Source organism: Anopheles merus, chromosome X (genome assembly GCF_017562075.2).
Source record: "Anopheles merus strain MAF chromosome X, AmerM5.1, whole genome shotgun sequence".
In the NCBI taxonomy this organism is placed as follows: domain Eukaryota; kingdom Metazoa; phylum Arthropoda; class Insecta; order Diptera; family Culicidae; genus Anopheles; species Anopheles merus.
This window is the reverse complement of record NC_054081.1, coordinates 2,038,312-2,051,785: the sequence shown is the minus strand read 5'-3', so window position 1 is coordinate 2,051,785 and position 13,474 is coordinate 2,038,312. Positions and strand designations below refer to the sequence as shown.

Genomic DNA, 13,474 nt, shown 5'->3' with positions numbered 1-13,474 from the left:
TAAAAAGTCATTAACGACGAAGGGCATCTTCCGGCTGCGTGTGTAAACAGTGTTCCTAGGAAGAGATGAACTGGTCCCCTATCCTCCCCCGATAAGAAGGTCTCGTGCCTGACATCTGACTTTTACGGCAGCGGCGAACGATTGAACGCTCCTTCCGGGGGGGGGGCCGATGTCATCGGTTACAATCTTCATGCGACGACCGCCATCGCACCCGTCATTGTCCGCAGGATGCGATTCTAGCTATCAACTACTACTACTACTACTACTACTACTACTACTACTACTACCAGAACACTAAGCTTTCCTCGCTGACATGTGCTACCAGCACCGCTCGACGGCACTCACTTGATTCGACCTCATTTAGCTTCAATTTCTCACTCTCTTGTAGTCTTTCGCTCCCGGACGATACTCCTTTAGTGCTACACTCCCATTGTAAAGGACCGATCAGTCGAAGTTGACTAATGCCGTGGGACAAATATTTGAAGCACAGACCCATCGACCCACATTTACACACATACAGGGGATGCTCTTTTTCAGAAGGTTTAGACCGTAGCCACTAATTGGGCTTAAAGAGAATGGTTTAATTATTCTTCGCTGCTGACACGTGCGTATACGGTTGGTTGAATGGTTTTCGGTATCATCATCATCGGTCGGAATAATTGCACGCTGTCAGTCTGGCCCGGCCAGCTCAGCCGCTCCGCGCCGCACCGAGAGCAGCAACAGTAGCAAGAACGGAATTCTCCAGAGATCTAATTAGGATGGCAGTAACGGAATAAGAAGCTTACCGCAACCAGCCCGATACCTTTCAGCGAAGGGATTGCTCGTGGACTGACATGGCGGATGACATCCGAATAAGCATTTGGTACAGTAATAATAGTAGCGGAGAACTTGTAGAACTTTCTTGGTATAATTACATCTCGCTAGTTGTGTGAGGACTACAGGAATAATATTTGCAAAAGCAATAAACGCCTATTGCGAACCTGATTTGGTTAGTTTAGTATCTGTTAGCATTTACTACAATAAGTTATCCTACTCGAGCGAAATATCACAAGCCATCATTTTTCTGCTCATAGAAACATTTCTAGGTCAGGGGGTTCTGTTTGCAATGATCTAACGTCACCGGTGCGTAACGGTCTATCAATTCCACGTGCAGACCGCCAGCGATCAGATTCCATCATAACGTCGCTGACATAACGCGCGTACGTCATGTGATCGATCTGAAAGGTATGTATAGCCCGGTTATGGCCTAATTATGCCACAACTTTTCACCGAACGTGGTACGGGAGGGGACGACCAGGAAGCCACAAATGTAGCGCTACCCGAGACCAAGATCCCTTGCTTGAGTGCGACCGGGCGCAAGGTGCAAGGTGACACAGCACGCATTTGGACATGGTTTTAGAGCAAAGCTGAGGGAGGAAAAACACTCAAATTCACGTGAAGATATCTCCTACTTCTAGTTACATAGCTGTCAAAGTGGTATTTATATCAGGTTAAAATTAATTCGCCCAATAAAGGACATAAATGACAAAAAAAACAAGACTATAACTTACGGTTGAGCAGTTCTCGGCGAGATCTCTGAGTTTCCGCTCAGTTCTTTGCAGCTACGCCCACAAGAACTAAAGAAGAGGAAAAAGAAAACAAAAAAACCACAAATGAATCCCGACTAGTGCAACTCCAATAGATATCCCTCGCTTTCGCTAAGTATACTGCAAACGGAAGACATACTTACTTGGACGGCTCCTCGTCTCTGGCCCCGGGATCCCCCCCGCTCCGTCGCCCTTCGATCCACCGTGTCGGCTCTGTGTCCGAGCGCGGGCGTGCGATTCGGTGGGTCGCATCAGTCGCGCGCGGAACAACTGGTGAGCTGGTGGTTCCAGCGGGACGACGTACCGCCAGCAGTGTGAGCAACTTCAGAGCTAATAGCGATCCCGTCGAGGCTAGTTGTGCTGACTGGCTCTAGTGCACGCTACACGTACCAACAGTTGCCCCCAGCGTGTTGTTCCAGGGTTTGGGTATTGGGTTTTTAGTAATTCTAGCTCGGTTTTGCAATTTACAACTGCATCTATTGTGTGTGTGTATGTAAATCTAATGTGAATGTACTCGTGTGAATGTGTGATCATGAGTGTGTATGTTATGTAAACCTGTTGCTAATTAATATTGTTGCTAGTTACTTTTTACAAAGTAATTATTTTTCAAAAAACTGAAACGAACAATTAACGCTATTAGAAGTTCTCCAGTATAGTATCAAATCGGCAAGTTAAATCTACCATAACTACTTCGGTTGAGACTAAATTGAATCGGTGTTGTGTGTGTGTTTGTGTGTGTGTAATATACAAAACCATATTTCACCTTTGTATTCCCCTCCATGTGACGAATAGTGTTTTATAATCTGAAAAACAATTTACGACATAACAGTGCATGCGCTACCCTGCTTCCGCGTGCACCACAATGGAACTGTTTCTTTGCTTAATCTAATTAACTCCCAGTACGCGCGGTTACTGCACACATTTTAATCCAAGGGTAATCAGCACACCACCGTCCTAAGTGCTGACAACTCAGTGCCTTGGGTAACGCTAGAAACTAGCACTCCATTATTAAGATCTTCACAGTTTAAGTTTGCAGGGAGCCTGTGTTCCGTGATGCAACGTGATCTAGCATGAGGAGATATCGCAAGTGTTAAGCATCTAATTCAACAAAACAGTTTGTTTGCTTTTTACATCCATTGTATAGTAAACTATTTCCCTAAACCATTCGGTTCGGGCCTTCAGTTTGAAAGATGACGACATTGCCGAGCGCAGGATTATGGTCGACAGCCGCCAGCATCTAGTTCAACACTCAACTGTATTCAACGGGTTCAACCATTAAAGCATCAGCACCGCTAGGACTGTGATAGATGGGAAACAGTGCTTTAGCAGCTGCTTCTGCTCATCAATCAGACAAACGAAAGCTTCATAGCCTGTTATGTGCTGTTGCTAGTAGTCGCTAGTAGAGGATCTGGACTCATCCAGGAGCTAGTTAGGTACTGTGAAAGTGTGAGAGAAAGCCAATCCAAGCCATGGACAAACTGCACGACTATCAAGGAGTGGCGGGACGATGGCACGAGCTCCGTTCGAACGTGAGCCAATGGCGCAGCGAGTGGCGCGAGAGACACCCGGGCGGTGTGCGGCAGTACCTCAAGGACACGATACTGCAGGCCGGACCGTCGCACACATCCGACCCGATAGGCACGGATACCGAGCACGGTGTGCGGACGGGCTGGAACGAAGGTGCGGTTGATTTCTCGCACATCTATCGGTAGGTACATCCGCTTTGATAAGCGGCTAGTGTCTGAATGTTCTGACCTGCGCTTACTTTCCAGTCGCAAGACACGCCTGGAGCTGATCCGCATCTCGGCCGCCGTGATGGGGATCGAATTTTCCTACGCCGCCGAGACGGCGTTCGTTTCGCCGACCCTGCTGAAGATTGGCGTTGAGCATCAGCACATGACGCTGGTGTGGTGTCTGTCGCCGCTAGTCGGCTTTTTCTTAACGCCCGTGCTCGGTTCGCTCAGCGACCGGTGTCGCAGCAAGTTCGGCCGCCGAAGACCGTTCATCATGCTGCTGTCATTGGGCGTACTGCTCGGGCTGCTGCTCGTCCCGAACGGTGAGGACGTTGGGTACGCGATGGGCGACTTTAACCCGTACGCGGTCAACGTAACGGCTGGTGGCAACAGCACCAGCGACAGTACGCCAGCGAGTCTGGTGTGGCAGGAACCGCTGGACACGAGCACGGTGGATCCCGTAGTGTCCACCGTGATCCCTCCGACCACTCCCGAGCATCGGCCTCGCCATCCGTGGGGCATCTTCTTCACCATCCTCGGCACGGTGCTGCTCGACTTCGACGCGGACGCCTGCCAAAGCCCGGCCCGGGCGTTCCTGCTGGACGTGACCGTGCCGGAGGACCACGCCCGGGGCCTATCCACCTTCACCATCATGGCCGGGTTGGGTGGGTTCATGGGCTACTCGCTCGGTGGCATCGACTGGGACAGCACCTCGCTCGGCATCGTGCTCGGCGGGCACGTCCGGGCCGTCTTTTCGCTCATCACCGTCATCTTTATCGTGTGCGTCCTCTGCACCGTGACGAGCTTCAGCGAGATCCCGCTCTGGATACTCGAGGAAGAGCTGGAACGGCAGGACCCACCGGTGGAGGGGCACTCGAACCGACTCAACAGCGAGGAACCGGCCACGTACGGTGCCACGCGGCACGACCGCCGGTCCCAGCCGGAGGCATCGCCGGCCAACGCCAACTACGACGAACTGCCGGGCGAAAACTTCACCGAGACAAGCTTTAGCGGTCCGCCCGCGTCCAAATCGCCCGCCAATGGGGACGCCAATGTGGACAGCAGTGTCAGGCGCAGCGTGGATGAGAATGGGCGCGAGACGCCCTGCGCGGAAGGCGACAAGCCAACCGTTACGCTCAGCATGTATCTGCTGTCGATCGTCTATATGCCGCACTCGCTGCGGATGGTCTGCCTGACGAACCTGTTCTGCTGGATGGCACACGTCTGCTATTCGCTCTACTTTACCGATTTTGTCGGCGAGGCTGTGTTCGATGGGGACCCAAAGGTAAGACCGATTCGCTGCGAAAAAGACAGGTGCATCGAAGCTGCCGGGGTTTTCGCCAGATGTGTGGGGCTTTGGGACACTGTTTTTGAAGTAGGTTGAATGTTGAATCTTCAACTAGAAGCATGTGATTCAGGAACTATCGAACAGCTTCGCCCTTGAAGGAATCCAAAATCATCGGAAAATTATAATCTTTCGCGAATATTTGTGAATCTTTGAACATGTTTAAATATTAGATATTTGGCGTCTTTAGATCCACGAAATTTGCCAATTTCACCAGCTGAGATTGACGGGACCCAACAGTACAAAGTATGGAGCATTTCAGCACAAAAGATCATGAATTACAGAAGATCTTTAAAACATGAGAACGAGGCATGTTGTTAGGCTTTTTTAAGTTATTTTCGGAATGAAGTCTTACTCTTGGAACTCTGGTGACGGTAACTCTACTTCTACTGGAATACTCAGTGCCCTGGGAAATAAGGATGAGGCGCGACAAGACTCATCATGTTCGTAAAAGTCTTTTTTAAATAAGGATTTTGGCATTTGAACTGCAAATTTAGCTCGCAATTAATAGTTGACGTGACAAACTAGTACAATTTGATTTCTTGAAATCTTGTAGATTAGAAACAGAGAGTTTACATAAATCGTTGATGGCTCACATATCTCTGATATTTTTTTTGCGATATTCCAATTGATTCCATATTTTGAAAGATTTTATTAGTATGATACTGCTAAATCTTGCATCTTTTGCAGGCACTCGACGGTACCGAAAAGTATTTGCTGTACGAAGCGGGCGTCCGGTTCGGCTGCTGGGGCATGGCCATGTACTCGCTGTCCTGCGCCTGCTACTCCCTGATCATCGAAAGGCTCATCAAGCGCTTCCGGGCTAAGAGCGTCTACGTCGGCGGGCTGCTCTTCTACTGTCTGGGGATGTCGCTGATGGCCCTGTCGAAGCACCGTGTCGGGGTGATCGTGTTTAGCTGGACTGCAGGAGTCATGTATTCCACCCTCTTCACCATGCCCTATCTGCTAGTCGCACACTACCATTCGGAAGGTGTGGTAAGTGTCAACCGATAGTCAACCGAGAAGACCATTCAAGCCACCTAACTCAACGCATATGCTCTGTCGGTTTTCTTTTTTGCAGTTCGAAGTAAATGAATGTGGCATTGCAAAGCAGAGCACGGGTGCGATCCGTGGTCTCGGCACGGACGTGGCCATCGTCAGCAGCATGGTGTTTTTGGCCCAGTTTGTGCTGTCCATCTGCATGGGATCGATCGTGGCCTGGACCGGCACAACGACGGCCGTCGTTACGATCGCTGCCATGTTAAGCTTCTGCGGTGCCCTTTCCGCCACCCAAATTATGTATCTGAATTTGTGAATGTCCAGACCCGTGCAGCGAATGAAATGAGAGGAAAAACAAGTATTGCTTTCGTTTTAAGTGTAGGCATCTATCCCCAGTACCATGCATCCTTAGCAACTTGTACGCCCTTCAACGTGGGTGTGTATGTTAATCTTTCTTGTAAGTTTTAGCCCAGACTCGTTCACCGCATAGTTATCTGCGATGGTAATTTGTAGTTCGCATTTCATATTAACATTTATAATGAAGCACAAGAATCGTATAAAAAAAGGGAAGCTGAAAACAGGGACAGAGCGTTCGTCCAGTTTGCTTGTGAGTACGTTAATTTTCACTAGTATTCTTTACAAATGTCCACTTGCTGTTGATATATGTAATATAAGTGTGTGATGTAGGAGTCACATTACTATACGAATTTTGTTAAGCTTCTTTTGCCCAAATATGTTTGAATATTGCATCTTTGCGAACGTTGTGTCACTTCTCATTTGGAAATTAGAATCGAAAGATTATAAAAACATAATTAGTTCGAAATTCTCTATAGATGGTTATGGTTATCAGGGTCAAAAGTCGTGAGACTATTTCCTCATCTTTGATTGGTAAAAACTGATAAGCCTCGTTTGCCACCATCTTTAGCGCAAAAATGTCTCATTTTTCTTTTCCAAATGCAACAAAATTATTGTAATATTAAGAAAATGTACGACGAATGTAATAGAAGTTAACTCGAGCAAATTACCTAATTACCTAAACAATACATTAATGAATAAATCAAATGTTTATGAATACACACCTAAACCAAAGTATAAACAGGTAGGTTAAAAATGAACAAATAAATCAATCTATTAATAATACTACCATAGCTCTGTCTGTGAATATTGTAAAATGTACTTAGTTGGTCAAGGGTTGTTAAGTTCGGGGCTATCTGCATGAAGCGAGGGTTTCTCACTATCCCGGTACATGATACCACTAAGCTTAAGAATCTTGCAAGGCCACCGTAGGTAGATATACCAGTGCGAAAACGAATAATAAAAGGAAGAAGAAGTTAATGTTAAGTCATTACAGTGAATATTTAAACAATTGTTTCTGAATCTCAATGTAGTTATTTCGTTCTGCAAACTGTATGATTTTAATTATGGATACAATAAATTAAGAAAAGGATGGCTTGGAAAAACGTTTACTTATACACTGGACAAAGCGTACGTGATAAGCTGTTGCCCTACAATATACAGCCGATCCTTTGTGAAAGAACTTAATATAAATAATATACGTACTTGTAGCGCTGTCCCCACATTTGGTCTTTCTTTCCTCAAATGAAAGCGAACGCCTTCGACGATTTAAACTGCCATATGCAGGTGAATAAATATTATTGCCTAAAGGTGTGTGCTACACAATGTACCAAACTGGAAGTGCACTTGGTGGGTGTATAAATTTCATCGTTTGTGAAATTGTGCGATGTTGGGAATGTTAAAAATGATCTTCCACTCTGCCAATGTTTGCCAATGCCCTAGTTCGCTTGAGATCACGTATACATGCCATCCTTTTGCTGTGTGTATCCACTCCTTGCAGTGGTGGTCCAGCAGTGGGGTTTGCCCTCCCTCACACCTTCAGATTGTTGCGGCACTTTTCCAAAATGTCTTTCCGTATCGACGGGTACTCGGGGTGCAGCTTCAGCACCTGCTGGCAGATGTCGATCGCGTCCGCGTACCGCTTGTTCTTCATGTAGTTGAACGCCAGCTTGTAGCCGACGTTCGGCTTCGACTTGCCGCAGTACCGCCACGCGCTGTCGTAGTACAGTGCGGCGGCCCGATAGTTTTGCTCCTTCTCGAACGCGATGCCGCACAGCTCGTACGCCTTCATGCACGACTTGTTGTGCTGCAGCACGCGCTTCAGCAGATCGGTCGCGAGCTCGTACTTGCCCGCCTGGTTGTACAGGTCGGCGAGCAGCAGCCAGCACTTCTCCAGATACTCGGCCTCCTCGAACGTCCACGCGTTTTTCGCCACCCGCTTGAGCTGGTTCTTCGCCCGCTGGCCCTGCTTCAGTATGACGTGCGTCACCGCCATGCCGTAGATCGCCCCGATGTACTCGTCCTGGGACGCGATGGCGGTGAAGTTTTGCAGCGCCTGCTCGACGTTGTGCTTGTGGCGGGACGCGACCAGCAGAAAGTTTTCCAGCAGCCGATGGTTGAGCGCCTCGTTGTCCAGCACGCCCGGCCGGGGCTTCAGCTCGTTCAGCAGCCGTTCGGCGGTGCGCAGTGCCATCGCGCGCGAATCCTTTATCTCGAGATCGTCCGCCCCGATGTCGATGACGGACCCTTCGGTCGGCAGGTCGCCGTCCGGGTTGAGACAGATCTCGATCATGTTGTAAATCGCCTGCTGGCCCCACTCCTCGTTCCGCCGGCAGTAGTTGAACAGGCGCAGCGCACTGTTCGGGTTGCCGCGGTACCACTCGCACAGCCCCTTGCAGTAGCTCAGGCCCGCCTCACCGTCCGACCGGGTCGCTTCCTCCTCGGCCCGCTGCAGGAAGGTGGCCGCCTCGACCAGCGTGCCGCTGCGCCGCAGCACCTCGATCAGCCGGGCCAGCGCCGTCCAGTAGGTGGGCTGGTAGAGCAGCAGCTGCGAGAAGTGGTAGGCCGCGTTTTCAAAGTCCATCCGGCGGAAGGACAGGTCGGCCATCATCACCAGCGCCACCTCGTTGTTCGGATCGAGCTGCACGATCTGGACGCACGTCGCCTGACACTCGTCCATCCGGTTCAGCTGCATGTAGATGCGGGCGAGGGCCGCCAGCACGCCGGTATCGTTCGGCGTGTACTTGAGCGCCTCCCGGTAGTGCTGTATCATCTGCTCGTTGTCCCGTATCGCCTGCGACTGCTCCGCCATCAGCACGCAGATCCGGGCCAGCATCTTGTGCTGCTCGCCCGGCAGCCCGGCCGCCGTCTGGTCGAGCAGCAGCCGGTGCTGCACCTTCAGCTGGTTTTCCCGCGCCTCCTTCAGCGTCTGGAGGGACGCATTTAGCTGGCCGGCCTTTTCGCGGATGCGGGCCAGCAGCAGATACTGCTTGGTGCGCACCTGCAACGCCGACAGCTCGTCCGAATCGCTGTACAATCGAGAAAGAGATAGAAAGAAATAGAGAAAGAGAGAGAGAAAGAGAAAAAAAGAGAGAGATATAGAAAAGTGTCACAGTAATGTTAAAATAAGTGATGGGAAAAATGAATTTTTGGTCGGAATCGATTCCGCGTTGTAGGTTCGGAATCAGTTTCTGGAATTGGTTCGGTAATCGGCTCCTGAATCGGCTCCGAAGTCAACTCTAGAATAAGCTCCGGAGTTGGTTCCGTAATCGGCTCCCGAATCGGGATCGGCTCCAGAATCGGGATCGGCTCCGGAATTGGTTTCAGAACCGCCTCTGGAATCGGAATTGGCTTTGAAATCGGCTACGGAATCAGAATCGGCTCCGAAATTGGAATCAGCTCCGGAATTGGAATCGGCTCCGAAATCGGCTCCCAAATCAACTCCGGAATCGGCTCCGAAGTCAACTTCAGAATCGACTACGGAGCCAACTTCGGACTCGGCTCCGGAATCGAACTCGATTCCAGCATCGGAATTGGTTCCGGAATCGACTTCGGAAACGGAATCGGCTCTGTCAACTACGGAACCAGCTTCGGAACCGGCTCCAGAATCGGCTCCAAAATCGGCTCCGGAGTCGGTTCTGGAAGTGGCTCCGGAATCGGCTCTGAAATCGATTTCAGCATCGGAATTGGCTCCGGAATTGATTCCGAACACGGAAACGGGTAGGTCCCACCGCTAGTAAAATTGTGCATTGAAAACAAAAGAAAACACATATCGATCCTACCTGACACGACTGTTGAGCTCGTCGGCGAGCGTCTGTTCGGCGTTCTGGTACTGCTTCAGCTTCAGGTACAGCTCGGCCAGATCGAGCTTGAGCGGATAGTTTTCCGGGTGCAGTATCGCCTCCTGGTAGTAGGCGATCGCCTTCTGGTACTGGTGTGTGCGCACGTACGCCCGGCCAAGCTTGCTCGCGAGCAGCGCATCGTGCGGGCTCTGCCGAATCGCCTCCCGGTACGCCTTGATCGCGTCGTCCGGCTCCTGGATGGACATGTACGCATCGCCCAACATCAGGTAGCTCGACGCGCTCGGACAGTTGGCGACCAGCTCGCGGAAGCACTGGGAAAACGCGAGCCGATCCTTGCGCTGGTGCAGATAGATGTAGGCCATCTTCGTTTTCGCCTGCACGTAGTACGGCTGGTTCGGTTGCATGCGCTTCAGCAGCTCGATCGCCTTGGTCTGGTTGCCCTGCTGCAGATAAAAGTCCGCCATCGCCAGCACCAGCCGGCCCTCCTCGGACGTGCCGCCGAATTCGGCCGACACCAGCTCGAGCAGCTTCAGCGCCTCCGTGTGCTGGTTGAGCTTTTGCTGCGTCTCAATCACCTCCAGGTAGAGCGTGAGCCGATCCGCTATGTTGAGCTGCTGGCCGTCGGGGACGGCAGCTTTCGCCGGGGTGGAAGCGTTCAGCGGCGTGCCACCGGCGCCGACCGTCGCACTGATGCCGCACAGCCCCATCGCCGCAGTGAAGCTCTTGAGCGCGTCCTCGTACTGCTGCTGGTGCTTCTGTATCATGCCGTACAGCAGATGGTACATCGGGTTCTCCCGCACCTTGAAGCTGTGGCTGAGGCATATCTCGAGGCTCTGGGCCGCCCGCTGGTACTGCTTCTGCTCGATGTGCACCTCGGCCAGCAGCAGGTGCGCGTGCGAGTAGCCCGGGTCGAGCTCCTGCAGGATGCGGTTCAGCGTGGCGGTCGCGAGCGCCACCTCGCCGCCGAGCCGCTGCACCACCGCCAGCAGATAGACGGCCTCGACCAGGCCCGGGCAGGCTTTCACGACCGACTCGAGCAGGTTGGCCGCCTGCAGCAGCACCGGATGCTGCTGCAGCTCGCCCGGCGTGGCGTGCTGCGTGTCCACCGACAGGATGCCCTTGACGGGCGAGTGCGCCAGCAGCTCGTGCACCAGCTGCAGCAGAAAGTCCGGATTGAACAGCCGCAGATACTCCGGACCGTACGGGACGGCTTTGAGGTTTTTGAAGTGCGCCTCCGAGGCGGCCAGCAGCAGCTCGGTCGCCTTGGCCGGGTCGCTGTCCGCGTGCAACTTCGCGGTCATGTACAGCAGCAGCGGGTTCGGCGTGCGGCCCTGTATCTCGGCCAGGAACTCGAGCTGCTGCTTCACCTGGTCCGAAACGCCGCTCTCGAGCAGCTGGCAGAGCGTCAGCCCGCACAGCGTGCGGATCGAGCTGTCGTTCACCTTGGTGGCGGTCTTGAAGTGGGCCACCGCCTCCCGGTACCGCCGCTGCAGGATCGCCTGGTAGCCCAGCTCGGTCAGGTAGTCCGCGTTCGAGCCCCTCAGCTTGACCGCCCGCTCGACCAGCTTGAACGTTTCCGCCAGCACGCCCGCGTCCCGTCCGCACACCACCGAGTACAGCTGGCCGAGCTGCAGGAACAGCTCCCCGTTGCCGGGCTCGATCTTCTCCACCGAGCTGGCGAGGTACTGCAGGGCGCTGGCGCCCGCCCCACAGTTGCCCTCCTTCACGATCAGCACCATGATCTTGACCGTGAGCGCTTCCAGGCTGGCCGGCTTCTCCGCCAGGATGCGGTTCGCCAGCTCGGCCGTGTGCTCCCAGTGCCAGTTCGCCAGGTGCGTCTTCATCTTTTCCACCAGCGGTATGATGACGGTCGGGAAGCCGACCGCCACCTGGTTCAGCACCGCGGTGGCCGCATCGAAATCGTTGTTCAGCTGGTAGAACCGCACCTGGCCGAGGTACGCGTCCAGCTGCTTGCCGCCCAGCTCGAGGGCCCGCCCGAACAGCTCCAGCGTTTGGTTGGTCGTGCGGCCGAGCTGCAGCTCGCACCAGCCCTTGAGCGACAGCATGTCCGCGTGGTTCGGCGCCAGCCGCAGTGCCTTGTCCGCGTACTCCTTCGCCTTCTCCGTTTTGCCGCTCAGGTGCAGAAACAGGGCGGCGTAGTAGGCCGACTGGGCGGTGAGCCGCTTGCGCTCCTCCTTCAGCTGCCCGTCCAGGCTGATCAGCTCCTCCTTGTCCACGACGTGGCACCGTTTGTGCGTGTACATCAGGCAGAGCGTCACCGCCATGCCGAGGTCCGGCTCGCTGCGCAGCTGGTTCAGCTCGCGGATGCCCTCCTGCAGCCGGAAGCCGTCCAGTATCAGGGCGAGCCCGTTCAGGAAGCGGAAGCTCACCTCGTTCGTGTACTTGGCCATCGCCTCCAGCGCCGATCGCTGCATCGTGTAGTAGTACCGATTGCGGGCATGGTAGATAATCACGCTCCGGTAATCGTGCTCGTCCATTTTTATTTACTTTTCGTTGTCCCTCGTCCACTCACTGCCGGGTCAAAGCAATCGGTTGCGGGTCTACGCCAAAAGCGACGGATTTGATAGCGATCAGTTTCTTTCCGGCCGCACTGGCCTCCTTTGTTTACAACCGGTGCGTTGCCATAGTAACGGTTCTTTTACCCTGATACCCCGCTACACACACAACGAAAGCATTCCGATACACCGGGCCAGCTCTTTCCGGTTTTAGCGCGCTTGCGGACGGAAAAAATACTGTTTGCTGGAAAGATTCACTAATACACTTCACTACACTGGTGGCACGATATTTTACCAACTATTTAGCTTCGTTTATGGCCGGTTGAACAAACAAACAATGAATAAAATAAAACGCACCGAGAATTACACAGCCGTTCACATTTGCAAAAAGTGACAGGTGTCAACCTGTTTGCTTGCCCTTGCAGCAGGGTGACCAGACCTATTTTATACATCTTTAACTTTTTTTTTTACAGCGAAACATGTAGCTCTGTTTGCAAAATTTAGCTACTTTTGATGGCGCAATACAATGGAGCTCTACGTCGGGGGTCTCCAAACTTTTCACTTCGCAGGCCGCATTGCTTCAGAGCTCTTTCACACCGGATGAATGTGACAGTTCGCGCGTTCCACGAACTTAGCTTATTTTCAAATTTATGGATAAAAATCGGACAGTTCGTGGTGCGCACGCACGCCGCAAGTGTGAACGCAACACGAACTTTGTCTGTTACATGTTCAAACCAAAAATCAAAAACTTTGTAAAAACGGGTGTTTTTTCTATTGTTTTGAGTCGTGTAAATGTTTGCAACAGTAGTAACAATAGTATTCAATACATATTACCATTTTTTGTTAGGCCAAGTCATTTGAACTGGTAAGTTCGCGAGTGCGTAGAGAGTTCGTGCCTATTTCGGTATATTGAGCTACAGCCGGACTGAGCTACATTCGTCAGACGTGCGAATTGTCACATTAGTCCGGCATAAAAGAGCTCTATGAGTATGGAGCATCCAAGAAACCTTGGGCATCCTTTGATCTATTTTTTCACTGCCATTCCAAAAATCATTTTAGATATTCTAGGCAGCCAAATCGCATATGCAGCTCTAGGGAATATTCGCCTTAGGGAGATGTCCATTTTGAAGAGACAAAA

General features: G+C 52.0%; 2 protein-coding genes across 13 annotated transcripts; one reads left to right on the top strand and one right to left on the bottom strand.

Annotated features, from left to right (window-relative positions):
• The first annotated feature begins 1,814 nt into the window (after nt 1–1,814).
• LOC121600997 (proton-associated sugar transporter A) lies at nt 1,815–7,103 on the top strand. 12 transcript variants are annotated; one of them, XM_041930108.1, is made up of 5 exons: nt 1,815–2,012; nt 2,731–3,294; nt 3,359–4,604; nt 5,355–5,660; nt 5,746–7,103. In XM_041930108.1, the coding sequence occupies exons 2-5, from the start codon at nt 3,056–3,058 to the stop codon at nt 5,977–5,979; spliced, it is 2,025 nt and encodes a 674-aa protein (XP_041786042.1). In that variant the 5' UTR covers nt 1,815–2,012; nt 2,731–3,055; the 3' UTR covers nt 5,980–7,103. The 12 variants fall into 12 exon arrangements, with proteins under 12 accessions (XP_041786042.1, XP_041786285.1, XP_041785973.1 ...); XM_041930351.1 differs by having other exon boundaries at nt 2,702–3,294; XM_041930039.1 differs by having other exon boundaries at nt 2,616–3,294.
• A 154-nt stretch (nt 7,104–7,257) lies between these two features.
• Nucleotides 7,258–12,721, bottom strand: LOC121596644 (tetratricopeptide repeat protein 21B-like). Its single transcript, XM_041921765.1, has 2 exons — nt 9,800–12,721; nt 7,258–9,046 (listed from the first exon to the last, which is right to left on the bottom strand). Exons 1-2 carry the CDS (start codon nt 12,316–12,318, stop codon nt 7,549–7,551), a joined length of 4,017 nt encoding a protein of 1,338 aa, XP_041777699.1. The 5' UTR covers nt 12,319–12,721; the 3' UTR covers nt 7,258–7,548.
• Between the last annotated feature and the right edge of the window lie 753 nt (nt 12,722–13,474).

What these genes read in the sequence shown, in the direction of transcription:
- LOC121596644 (XM_041921765.1), bottom strand. Translation starts at nt 12,318, where the DNA reads ATGGACGAGCACGATTACCGGAGCGTGATTATCTACCATGCCCGCAAT. An exon ending in GAGCTCAACAGTCGTGTCAG is followed by an intron (nt 9,047 to 9,799) that starts GTAGGATCGATA and finishes TCGATTGTACAG; the next exon opens with CGATTCGGACGAGCTGTCGG.
- LOC121600997 (XM_041930108.1), top strand. Translation starts at nt 3,056, where the DNA reads ATGGACAAACTGCACGACTATCAAGGAGTGGCGGGACGATGGCACGAG. An exon ending in GATTTCTCGCACATCTATCG is followed by an intron (nt 3,295 to 3,358) that starts GTAGGTACATCC and finishes CTTACTTTCCAG; the next exon opens with TCGCAAGACACGCCTGGAGC. An exon ending in ACTACCATTCGGAAGGTGTG is followed by an intron (nt 5,661 to 5,745) that starts GTAAGTGTCAAC and finishes TCTTTTTTGCAG; the next exon opens with TTCGAAGTAAATGAATGTGG.